At 43.5% G+C, this 13,438-nt stretch overlaps 1 protein-coding gene across 2 annotated transcripts in view; it reads right to left on the minus strand.

Annotated features, from left to right (window-relative positions):
* Positions 1-374: 374 nt before the first annotated feature.
* SPOCK2 (SPARC (osteonectin), cwcv and kazal like domains proteoglycan 2) overlaps positions 375-13,438 on the minus strand; it is a 115,914-nt gene continuing 102,850 nt past the window's right edge. The window contains exons 9-11 of one of the 2 annotated variants that reach the window (XM_087932336.1): positions 10,963-11,100; positions 5,088-5,223; positions 375-504 (exon numbers count right to left, since the gene is read on the minus strand). In XM_087932336.1, the coding sequence (XP_087788462.1) occupies position 504; positions 5,088-5,223; positions 10,963-11,100 (275 nt within the window). In that variant the 3' untranslated portion in view covers positions 375-503. Of the gene's footprint in view, positions 505-3,334; positions 5,224-10,962; positions 11,101-13,438 lie in introns of those variants that run through there. The other variant, XM_026713489.2, reaches the window with a different exon arrangement.

Here is a 13,438-nt window from a genome sequence, read left to right on the forward strand (position 1 = left end):
CAAGGAATAACGGATGGAAACTGAACAAGGAGAGATTCAACATGGAAACGAGGAGAAACTTTCTGACAGTGAGAACAATCAACCAATGGAACAGAAGTTGCCCTCGGAAGTTGTGGGAGCACCATCAGTTGAGACTTTCAAGAAGAGATTGGAACTGCCATTTGTCAGAAATGGTGTAGGGTCTCCCGCTTGGGCAGGGGGTTGGACTAGATGACCTACGAGGTCCTTTCCAATTCTGATTATCTGTTATCTGTAACTGATCTGAATTGGCCTTGAAACCACTATCATATTTTTACCAAGAAAACTGCAATCGCCAATAGTCAAACTCAACTTTAGTTTTTTACCTCAACCATGCCTGGAAGAAAAGATACACAGGATGATTATCTCCTAATATCCCACAGCGGAGAGCAGCTGTAATTTCCTTTTTTGCATTTCATGCTTGCAATGTCTTTTTCCCCTTGGCTGTGAAACTGTTCAGGTACATCATTCCTTTCCTCAAATTATCTACAAGAGATGCAAATCAAAGGAAAATAGTCCTTGCACACATGGAAGGAAGAAGAAAGCAATCTCTCTTCAGTAATTTAATGGAAGCTGATTTAATGTATTCTGACCTAATGTACCAGCGGAATCAACTTTTCAGCCAGTTAAGTGCTAGCTGAGCTGTTTCTTGATATGTGTCATAATTCAAAGGAAAAAAAAGTTGGGGAAAATAACCAGAGAAGTTTCATTCTTATGGTTCGGAATGTAGAAAATAAAACATTAGGATCAAAACTATTGGGGCTTTTCATTCATGTTACAAAGAGTAGATTAGCTTTGCTACTGTGCTCAAGGGCAAGCTGCAAGCAATCATAGTTCCATCATAAAACTACCTCTACGATAAACATGGTTTGAGAACATGTTATAGACACATACTTCATTCATGCCTACAAGTATTTGGTTAAAATTGTAAACATCCTAAGGGAAAATCTCAAAAAAGCATTAATTTGGCAGGCCATGCAGTCAATTGCACTAAGTTTACAATTTGGGTCAGTAGATTAAAGTTTTGCTATTCTTCACTTGCATTATAGTCATTTAGATGCATACGAACTCTGATAATCCCATTGCCTAGCATTTAGAAGGAACTGTTGATTATTCTGATTTCAAAAAAAAAAAGGAATAGAAATGTAAACTGGTTTTCCAAAAGCCCAATATCTCCATATCAGGTTGAAACTAACCATATAATAAGATGCTTTCCTTGACCAATCCCTTCTTTCTAGTTCCATCAGCATGTCTATCAAGTTGTTAAATCCAGTGGAATTACTACCTAATATGCTATGCCCTAGAGTTAGATGTGGTGATCGGAGGAGAGAGATGATAATATCCTAGCCTATTTTGCTTGCCTCAGCAAAGGGTATCTTTATTTTTGAAAATGAGCTGATATATGGTGTTGAATTGCCAAGCTGCCTAAATGTAGCAGCTTATCCTTCTGGAAAACAATAGAAGTGATGAATGAGAGTATCATGGACCACAGGGCTGTAGAAAAGGGGTTAAGAGTGAGTGAACTAAACATTCCCTCTTTATTTGCAAGTTAGAACAAGTATTCTATTGTTTCAGAAACTGAGGTAAATTAATGAACCTTAATTAACCACATTTCCCTTCATACAAGCTCTTTGTACGAGGATTCATTTGTAGAAGCAGAAATTCTATGACTCAAAAGTCTGCCTTCAAAACCGGAAGGCCTTACTTGGAGAAAAACATCCAAACTTTATGGTATCCCTATATGGGGAAAAGCTGAGGCTGGCTGATTTGAGAGATGGGATCGATTCGTTTCTCTTTTTTTTAAATCCATGCCTACCCAGAGGAAACAGATTGTTTGGAGATGCATGTGTGCATGTGTCAAAAAAGTCAAGATGGAGTTTGAAACCGTGTGACCGAAGCCCATATTTTATACACTCAATGGAGGTAGAAAAAAGGTAGGACTCTGGTCACAAGGTTTTGGACCCCACCTGTCTTTTTTGAATCCCCTGGAACAGGGGTCTCCAACCGTTGTCAACTTCAAGACACAAGTCTTAAAGTTGCCAAGGTTGGAGACCCCTGCCCTGAAGGATGTCCAAGAGAGGTGAAGCCTGAGTAAAAGAGTCCGTGTGGGTCTTGATTAAGATTTAATGAGAAAAAAAATGTTACCAATAGAAAATGCCAAATCTTGTCCAAATCTTACCCCTTCTAGATTTCTCTGACTTGTGTTAGGAAATCATATTGCAACTCTGGATGGTTCTGCATTCATAGCCACTTGTCAAAGTGAACCAACATGGTTCACCTGAACTTCTTTTGTGGAGGTCTTTAGAGATATTATTGTTTTTGCTTCAGTCACGCAGCAATGAGTTGGCTAAAAACACGCAAGGCAAATAATGGGCTTCTTTCAAGGTAAAATTAAGACTGGAGCTAAGCAATCTTTTTTTTGTTTTGTTAAAGAGACTTGAAAGCAATTTCAGAGAAATCTCACTGGGGTTTCTTCCCAAAGACATGAAAGTAGCATCCTACTGTCTATTGTTCACAAAGCTGTTCCCCCCTTTTTCTTCCTTTGTTATTGATGCTCAAGGTAAATGAATAATTATGTTTTTGATCATGAAAACCTACAAAACCTGTGAGGAAAGGCTTAAAGGTTGGAGAGAAGAGTTACCAGCAGAGTTGAGTGCTTGCTTGTTGCATCACCTTCAATTATCTGAAGGGAAACTAACAAACAATTGTCTGTAGGTAGCCACAGAATCATCAAAAGCTGTCAAGCAAGTCTAAATGGCAAAGAGTAGTTAACACAGTTAACTAGTATTAACTGAAGTTAACTGTGTTAATTAACAGAGACAAGATGCTTTGTTTGTCTACCAAGCATCATTTGGGCGAAGGCTACCCTCAACAACAGAGTGTATTTTAGCGTGAAAAAATGTATTTACAACTCCTTAAACATGCATAGCTGTGAAATGCAAACCCAAACCCACCCACACACGTTTATCACCTGCAGAGATGGAGCAAAAGGCCGTGACAAAAAAACTGAGCAAGACAATTTCAATGTTCAACATTTGAATACAGGCTAAGAAGATCTTAGGGTAAAAAAAACAAGAATTGGAGGACACGAAAATTGCAACCTCTACAACAATGAACCCTCTCCAGAGATCAATGACTGAAGTAATAACGTCTCCTGCTGGGGATCAAATCAAGTCCTTTTCAGCCGTGATCTACTCTTCTTTCATGAGAAAAGATCAAGAAACACATGAAGACAGATAGGATCAGGAAGTGTGCAAGGGAGTGTGAGAGTTGGAAGAGGAGGAGGAGAAGGAGTAAATTTGAGGAAGATAGAGAATTCAATACAGCAAGGCTCATTTATTATCACAGCTGGACTACATAAGAAATCTCTGTTATAGAGGTGGCTGGACTTACTGGGAAGTGAGGCTGCTTAAAATCCCACAATTTGTTTAATGTGCTTGCACACTATTCCCAAGGGTTCAACCAGAAGCTCAGTATCTACATAAACATTGGGGTACTTGATGTAAGCCACACTACCTGCCCTCTTCTCAGTGTGTACTCACACATACTCATACACTCCAGCACTCAACATTTCTTCATGCCACCCAAGGACATGCACAGCTACAACTTGGGCAGGATTGTAATACAGGTGTTCAAATACTTGCAAGCACCCATGCTCACAGAGTGAGTGTATCCAAACAAGGGGAAGTGGAGAAATGATCTTCCTAAAAAAAAAAGTTAATTGGCCTTATTGGGATTTAAAAGCCTGACATTCCACTAACCAGGAAAATGATTATATTTTTTCCCCAAGATGTTTCCCCACTGTCTAATTTTGAAAAACAATGCCTAATTTATTTGGGGAGGGGGTAAGAAAACATTTCAGGATGCTGAATAGAATTATCATGATCATTTTCATCATTAGCTTAAAGCACATGCTTATTCTTTTTAATGGATAATGCAATTTTGTGTATTTATTCCTATAGTCGATGCCTAATGTCTTTCTTCTCCTATGTTGTGAAGATAAAAGACTTGTACTGCAGAACGTAGGAGGAGAACAGTGAGTTCCAGTTAGATACAGATTTCCCACACCCAAGGCACAGAGCAATATAATAACAAAGCTACTGAGATACCTATCTTTACCAATACCTTTTATCATGGGAAACCATTTCTTGCAGTTGCTGTATCTAGTCTGCTGATTTCTTTTCCCCAACTAATTACTTTATTCTTTTAACTGATGTTTTCTGCAATCTCTGCCCCAGAACTCCTTGCCTTTCCATCGGGATGTCTAGAGGACTGAAAAAGTCCTTTATTCTACAGCACTAGCTAGCACACCAAACTACATTAGAAGCAAATACAGACATGTTTGAAAGCTTTCCTAACCAGGAAGCCTAAGTATGATCACCCAGTAAAGGTAGATCACACGTTAGTGCATGGATGTTCAATCTTCCAGGGGAACTTCTCCAAGATTTTGGAAACCTGTCTAGAAATGATTGCTGTGGAACTATATTTGTAAATAGCAATACATTAGCTGTTCCTCTTCAATACCATCCTAGACCTAAATGGCTAGTTACGGGAGAGTGGATTGCTCCTGATTTCTGACCTGTTAGGCAAATTCTGGTGATCTACTGCAATGAAGACTCACAAATGATTGGCAGATTGCTTGACAAGCATTTGGACAGGACATACACACTGCAGGCTATTGCTGGGCACCATAGCCAGAGCGATGAAAGAGACAGGTGTTTTGAGCCTGGTTAGGAACTGAAATGTGTCACTGATCATTTATTTTTTTTGTTTTTAAATTTAATATGAACAAAAGATTCTCTGGAACCTACAGGGCTATAGCTTTGATCTCTGGTAAGCTAGGAAGAAAGAGATGATCTCCACAGCCACATAAAGAGAAATGGACCCACCCAGGCAAGTGTACATACATTCATGCATACACGCACTCCCACATTCTGCCATAGTTAGTTACATTCAACTGTGTTTCCTGATCATCTCGTTCAGTTGTTCCTCTCCATTCAGTTTTGACTGCTACCTCCCAGCCCTACAGCCTGCATCCTGGCCAAACAGTGCCCCTTGGTGACATCTACCAAATATAGCCGCCATCATCTGCTTCTCCCTCTTCTTCTTCTTCAGCTTCCTCACCGGCTTCCTCTGTCTCCTTCTCTTCCTCATCTTCCCATCCGACACCACTCCCAAAGTCCCCTGAGAATCCAACAATGTCATCTATAGAAACAAGAACAAGAGAAATGCAGTTGGAGGGGTACATTTCAGTGGTGGGATTCAAATTTTTTTTACTACTGGTTTGGTGGGTGTGGCTTGGTAGGCATGGCAGGGGAAGGATACTGCAAAATCCCCATTCCCTACCCACCCCACTAACCTGCTTTCCAGCTCCGTTCTCCTGTGCAGGGCAACAAAAGAAGAGCCGGCCAATCAGTTGGGACTTGGGAGGCAGAGAATAAATGGGGGCGGAGCCAGTGAGAGGTGGTATTTGCTGATTTTCTGAACTACTCAAAATTTCCACTACCAGTTCTCCAGAACTGGTCAGAACCTGCTGAGTACCCCCTCTGGTACATTTCCTAATTCTTCAATAGTGGAGAATATATTCTGAATTGTTGGGAAAACAACTTCAAAGAGCACTGACAGCCCTTCACCTCATCCTAGGCTTGCCAGGAAAGAGATTTTTATATTCTTCAGCATTAGTTTCAAAGATTTTGGCAGCTGTTTCAGAATGCAGATTCATACAATACAGGTCGTCCTCAACTTACAACTGTGTCAGCGTTCCAGGGAAAATCCATTCCTGTCAGTAACTCCAAGACACACATCATCTTAAAGTACTTTTATTAGAATAGCACCGGGGACATACTGTGGAAATCCAGAACTAAATCTTCCCGGCTTCCCCACAAAGTCCCAACCTACAAACCATCACCTTTTCCATCATCACCACATCACATGCACCAATCCCAAAATAAATTCTATTTCTTTCTTCGCCACACTCTGTAACCTTGAACTATCCAAACAATATATTTTGTCGACTAAGAGCTACTCAATAAACATCAGCCCCTCCCACTTTCTCCAATTATGTGGCAGTGATGAATTCCATGGCTGACAAACTGTTTGGTGACTGAAGTTATGATGATACCGGGAAAAAAACCCTTATGACCATTTTCACACTTATGACCATTGCAGCATCCCCAGGGTCACATGATCAAAATTCAGATGCTTGGCAACTGCCTCACCTCTATGACGATTGCCGTGTCCCCGGGGGTCATGTGATCCTCTTTTGCAACCTTCTGGCAAGAGAAGTCAATGAGGAAGCCAGATTCCCTTAACAACTGTGTCAATAAGCTAGCAACTGCAGGTAATTCACTTAACAACCGTGGCCAGAAAGGTCATAAAATGGGGCAAAACTCACTTAACAAATGTTTCCCGTAGCTACAGAAATTTTGGACTCCATTGTGGTTCTAAGTCAAGGACTACCTGAACTGCCAAAATTGAACTATGGAGAGCTCTTGTATGGTTTCAAAATCATTTTGCCACAGTCAGATATGAATGTGGGATAATGGACGTGATGGGCATTAAAGTTGCCCTTGTCCCAAGTCAGGTGTGCTGAAATATTTAAATAAAACCAACCTTTATTGTAGTCATTAACCATCACGGGCAGGATTCTTTTAAGTTTGGATCCAAAGATGCTGAAGGGCAGCACTATTTATGCCTGTTATTTTCTCATTTTGCCTAATATCCCTGTGCATTATCACTTCTGCTTCTTAGGCACTATCTCTTTAACCTATACTTAGATGAATTGAAGAAGATACTTCAAGTCTCCGTGGTACCTTCTCCAAAGGAACGGTGTATTACTGATTAACATCAGCAAGTGTTGTGGTTTGCCAGCTGCCAGCACAGCCAGCAGTGGAATTGGACAGTGGGGAAGGACGGGGACCAGTCAGGGAGTCTGGAGGGGACTCGGATGAGGGTCCTGAGTCCGATGCAGGGATGGGGCCAGGACCATCTGGGAGTGGGGTGCTAACTCCGGAGCCTCCAGAGTCTGGCAGCAGCGAGGCAGAGGAACAAGGGGAGCCTGTTCCCAGTGCGCGTGTGCGCAGAGCTGCTAGAAGGCAAGAGCAGCTGAAACAGAAGGGGTGACTTGGGAGTAAGGTTGGGAGATGATTGCCCCTCCCATAAGGGATAAAGGACAGGCAAAGATGATGAAACTTTTGCAGAAAGCAAAGTTGTTTATTCGGTTCAGTTTCATTCTTGAAGCTCTGGTTGGTTTGTTTTTTTTCCTAGTTCATTTGATATTTCTGTTATTGGCAGCACTTCACAGAAAAGAAAGGTGGGTGCTTATCTCAAGGGACTGTTTGAGATTAAGTCTGGCTGGGAATGAAAACAATTCCCAGCATAGCAATAAAATAAGTCTTGTTTTTAAAATAAGCATGTGCGTAATTATGGTCTAGGAAGCTTTGGTCAGAACAGCAAGAAACAAAAATGCAAAGAGTAGCAAAAATATCATAATTCACTGGATCCTCCAAAGGGAATAGAGCAGGGGTGTCAAACTTGATTTCATTGAGGGCCACATCAGGGTTGTATTTGACCTTGGTGTGTGTGTGTGTGTGTGTGTGTGTGTGTGTGGCCAGGATGGGCGTGGCCAGTTCGACATCCATTTTCAACTGCAACGGCTTCTGCCAGCGCAAACGAACTTGAGGGAGTACGTGCAGCCCTCCCAAGCTCCGTTTTCACTGCCAGGGGCTCCTTTGATGTTTCCAGGGCGGCCCCATGGGACAGCTCCAAGCACCCCGCGTGCCAGATCTGGCCTGCAGGCCTTGAGTTTGGCACCCCTGGAACAGAGAATTAGAGGTATTTCCAAGTCTGGAAATGTGTCAGCTTTGGAAGCCATATTGAGATCAGAGGCTCCCATGCTGCCACATTTGAACCTGGGAAAGTGGGAGGGGGGAATTTCTTGGAATAGATCTAGTTAGACATAATAACATTCTTTTTCTGATTCAAGGTCAAGTTGTTTTGCACATAAGTGAGAGGAAATCTTACTTTGGGACGGATGGTGATTGGGCCATGTGATGTGATTGATGAGTGCAGGGGATGGATTTGTAGTTTTTACTTATTGTAAGGAAGCCCAGAACTTTCAGATTCAGGATTTCACAGTTGTGCCAGTTACTATCCAAAATAAAAGGAACCGTTGAGGAGATGTCTGCCTCGGAGTTATTGGGCAGAATGGAGTTTTGCTGGAACACTGACAACATGCTTCCCTTAAAAGGGAAGAAAATCTACTTTTCCCCAGATCCTGCCATACAGTCATGCAATTCTTCACTCCGAAGGAGACAAGGAGCTACTGTTTCTTCTTGCCTCCAAAAAGGGGGAGAAAGACTATCTATATATTTACCTTAGTCTATGTCAGGCTATGTGGAGAGCCCATGTTCATCCTTCCTTATCCCACTTGGAATACATAATGAAGCACAGCTCTCTCACGAATCCTCAAGCGGGATTAAGCCCACAAACTTGGCTACGGTCATTATGGCCGTCCTTCAGGGAAGATGTCGGGCATCTGGGAAAGAGCAGTTCTGGGATACTTACAAGATGGCTGCTACCCGGAGGGCAGATGGGACTATGGAAGGAACATGGACCAAACGGGTCCCACAGGTTAGAAATGCAGTCAGATAGAATTAATCCTTTTTGTATGATGACATTTAGTTGTCCCAAAAGGACATTTTTCAAGCACAAATTCAGCTGATTTGATAAAGGGCAGATAGTCCTCGACTTACAACCACAACTGAGCTCAAAACTTCTGTTGTTAAATGAGACCATTGTCAAATGAGTTTTGCCCCATTTAATAACCTTTTTTGCCACTGTTGTTAAGTGAATCACTGCAGTTGTGAAGTTAGCAACATGATTGTTAACTAAATCTGTCTTTCCTGTTGACTTTGGGACACAGCAACGGTCGTAAATATGAACCAGTTGCCAAGCACCTGAATTTTGAACACCTAACCAAGGGGATGCTCCAAAGGTCATAACTCAGTGCCGTGGTAACTTTGAACGGTCACTAAAGGGACTGTTGTAAGTTGAGGACTAACTGTAAATAAACAAGTAAGTAAAGGAATCTTAAGAGAAATGACACAAAGGTTTGCTTCATTGTGTTGTTTGTAGGATGACATCAAGATGAACATCCGTAGGTTGACATCATCATGCCTTGGGAGTTAGGCTAGCAGAGAACTGCTACGGAATCCCCAAACTGCAGATTAGAGGGTAACATCCTGGAAGAAGCCAACAGCAAACAATTTGTACTATTGCCAAATAAACTTTGTAGTTGTGTCCCTGTATAGGTAGTCCTCAGCTTACGACCATAATTGACCCCAAAATTTATGTTGCTAAGCAAGACAGTTGTTAATAGCACTAGTACTTAAGTGACTTTTATATCATTTCACAGTACTTTTTCAGCCCTCTCTAAGTTGTAGAGTCAGCCTATTGCCCCCAACCATCTGGGTCCTCATTTTACTGACCTCGGAAAGATGGAAGGCTGAGTCAACCATGAGCCTGGTGGGATTCGATCTGCCAAATTGCAGGCAGCTGGCTGTCAGCAGAAGTAGTTTGCTTGTACTGCATTCTAACCACTGCGCCACCGAGGCTCTAGTTATTTAGCTATTAGTTATTATTTAAGGAGAAGAAAGAACTGAGGTATGTCCATGAAAACAATCTACAATGACATTTGAGTTAAGAGTTTTCAAGTCAAGTGGTCTGGTTTTTAAGAGTATGTGTTACGAGATTTGATATTCAATTTTGTAGGAATTTTAGATGCTTATTATCATAAGTAGTCCTCTATTTATGACTGGATTGAACTTGGAATTGTGATCATAAGTTGTTGCGATTGCAAGTTGAGGTATCATGAGACCGGATGATTTTTCAGCATTTTGCACATTTGTTAAGCAACAAATTTTATCCAATAGGTATTTTTTGCTGCAATCTGGGAATAAATGCCAGAAACTAACAAATTGTGATTGTATGACAACAGGACACTGCAAAATGTTGTAAAGCTGGACTGGTTGCCAAGCAACCCAAAGCACAACCAACCACAATCAACTTCCATCAAGGATGGAAGGCTGATTTAACCTTGAGCCTGGTTGGGATTCGATCTGCCAAACTGCAGGCAGCTGGCAGTCAGCAGAAGTAGCCTGCAGTACTGCACTCTCAACCACTGCACCACCACAACATAAGTGAGTTTTTCCCCCGTTTTGGGACCTTCCTTGCTACAGTTGTTAAGTGAATCACTGCAGTTCTTAAGTGTACCATATGGTCATTAAATGAATCTGGATTTCCAGGTGACTTTGCTTGCCAGAAGGTTGCAAAAGGTTATCGCATGACCCCAGGATACTGCAAACCATCATAAGTACATGCCAGTTGCCAAGCATCTGAATTTCGATCACCTGGTCACAGAGATGCTACAACGGTCATAAGGGTGAAAAACAGTCACTTTTTTTTTCCAGTGACGTTGTAACTTTGAATCATCACTAAATGAATGATTGTAAGTCAAGGTCTACCTGTAATGACCAAGAGAATGACATGAAGATACCCTTCACATGTAAGATCCAGAGGTGGTATTCAGCAGGTTCTGACCAGTTCTGGAGAACCAGTAGCGGAAATTTTGAGTATTTCAGAGAATCAGCAAATTCCACCTCTGACTGGCCCCGCCCCCATCTATTCCCTGCCTCCCGAGTCTCAGCTGATTGGCTGGGTCTTGTTTTGTTGCCCTGCACAGGAGAACGGAGCTGGAAAGCAGGTTAGTGGGGTGGAGAGGGAATGGGATTTTGCAGTAACCTTCCCCTGCTGCGCCCACCAAGCCACACCATACCCACTGAGCCAAGCCCACAGAACCGGTCGTAAAAAATTTTTTGAAGCCCGCCACTGGTAAGGTGTATTCTCAATGCCCCTCCTGCCCCAAATCTTCTCCCCTTTCCTTACCACAGTCTGGATTCCCATGCATCCGGGTTCCTGTCAGCTCCGTGCCAAGATGATCAACGCACCAGCACTCCCCACTGCTGGAGTCACACTGCATCTTCCGATAGTATCCATCCTCATCACAGCTCGGAATGAAGACTCCTGGGGGAAGAAAAAAATGCCCCCCCTTGTGTTAAAAAAAAAAAGCAGGCACTGAGAACTTAGGGCGTTTCCCTTCCAGGATCCTCTGAATGCAGTGCCAGACCTCTGTGTTCTCATTCAGAAATTGTACCGATGTATTTCCAGCACTAACTTAAGGGGACAGAAGCATTTTCTTGCGTATCTTCATGAAGCTCCATAGAAGCTGCAAAATATCAGTTTTGTGACTGGCAGGCAGGGGTGGGCTGCTGGGGGTTCGCAGGGGTTTGGGAGAACCCCTAGCTAAGATTCTTTTATTTTATTTTGTCAAGGAATTATAAGATAACAGGTATAAGTATAAACATAGTTATGAATACATGAAATGGATATGTATAAGAAAAATAAAAAGAAACAATAGGACAGGGACGGCAGGCACGTTGGTGCGCTTATGCACGCTCCCTACAGACCTCTTAGGAAAGGGGTGAGGTCAACAGTAGACAGTCTAAGGTTAAAGTTTTGGGGGTTTGGGGAAGAAACCACAGAGTCAGGTAGAGTATTCCAGACATTGACCACTCTGTTGCTGAAGTCGTATTTCCTGCAATCAAGTTTGGTGCGGTTTACCTCGCGTTTGTATCTATTGTGTGCTCTTGTATTGTTATGGTTGAAGCTGAAGTATTCATTGACAGGTAGGGAATTGCAATGTATGATTTTATGTACTATACTTAGATCGGACCGAAGGCGTCATAATTCTAGGTTGTCCAGACAGCCCCCAAATCCCACTCTTGGCTGGCCCTGCCCAGCCCCTCCCAGGAGCCCCCACGTGGCTCATTTTGGATGCAGGTAAGTGCAGGGCGCGCGTGGAGGCTTGGGGAGGGTGAAAAACGGGCCTTCCAGAAGTTCAGAAAGGCTGGAAATGGGCCCGGTTCCAGCTTCTAGAGAGCTTCTGGAGTCTGAGGAGGCCATTTTCGCCCTCCTGAAGGCTCAAGGAAAGCATCCGGAGCCCGGGGAGGGCAAAAAAGCCCCCCCCCCCCGGCCATGGTGCAGGAGGCTAACCAGGCCACACCCACTATGGCCACGCCCACCCAGCAACCAGGCCGAGAAGCCTTTGCTGGCAGGAAATCATTCTTGCCCCACCCCAGTAATATCAGCCTTGCCATGCTTTTCAGGGGTCCTTAAAGGAGAAAGGGGCCTTGACGGCTGGACAGTCTGCCCCCAGCCAGCCACCTCTCTGCTGTTTTTGGGGGGTTTTTTTTGCATACAGCCGGACAGATGCACGCGGCTGGTACCCATTCTGCTTAAACTGAGCCCGGGATCGACTGGAAGAGCATATACGGCTGGCAGATCCCTGCAATTCTTTCCCATAGCAAAGGCCAGTCCTTGTCAAGACTTATCCTTCCCTTTCCTCTTCAAAAAGGTGAGGACTTGTAAAGCTTGGCTTGCTTTCTTCTCCTCTGGGTTATGGCCTCATAGGGGAGAGTGGACGCCTGCCATTCTTCCCCTTCTTGTGTGCACTGGAGAGCGAAATGACTTTTGTGGCTTCTCCTCACAACTCTTCCCTTCTCCTCCTTCCCCACAGCCCCTCGTTGCCCCGTCCTGGCGCACTGCTGTTCCTGCCTCTCCCCATCCACGCCCCCCCACTTTCTCCACTCCAGTCCTGATAGCCGCTGCCATTCGAGCTACCAGGAAAAGTCTCTGGCTGCCAAATTGCTGGCTGGCTGACTCTCCTTTTATCATCTCTGCCAGCCAGAAGCTTCTATTATTGCAATTATATCCTGCCTTTCATCTAGGAGCGCAAGGTAGCCTACGAGATGGTCTCTGCTCATTTTATTCCCCCAGCAACAGCTCCGTCAGGGAGATTGGGCGGAACTGCAATGCAGCACCGATGGCTTCGTGCCTCTGAAATTACCTCTTTGCTGGCATATCGACTCCCCTGTGGAAGCGGGAGGGGAAAACAACCCTATTTCCTTCTGAAGTTTCCCCCATGAACTACATATATATATATATTAATATTTATGTTCCATCTTGGCTTTTGTATACATCCAGGCACAGACATAACACTCCCTGCCTATGCTCCCTACAACAACAGCCCTGCGAGATAGGTCGGGTTGAGAAGAAGCCACTCACCCATCCGGCATTCACGCCACCTAAGGGAAGACTAGACTTAGACTTTGAATGAATGAGTTGGGAGGGATCCTGGAGGTCTTCTAGTCCAGCCCCCTGCTCAAGCAGGAGAACCGATGCTATTTCAGATAAGTGTCTAGTTTCTTTTTAAAAAACCCCAGAAATGGACTGCCCCTGATTTCTGAAGGCAAGCTACCCCACTGGGTACTTGTCCTCAACTATTATGAGATTTCTCCTTAAT

The sequence above is a fragment of the Pseudonaja textilis genome, chromosome 4, assembly GCF_049901715.1.
Source record: "Pseudonaja textilis isolate UNSWEBS1 chromosome 4, rPseTex1.2, whole genome shotgun sequence".
NCBI lineage: Eukaryota > Metazoa > Chordata > Lepidosauria > Squamata > Elapidae > Pseudonaja > Pseudonaja textilis.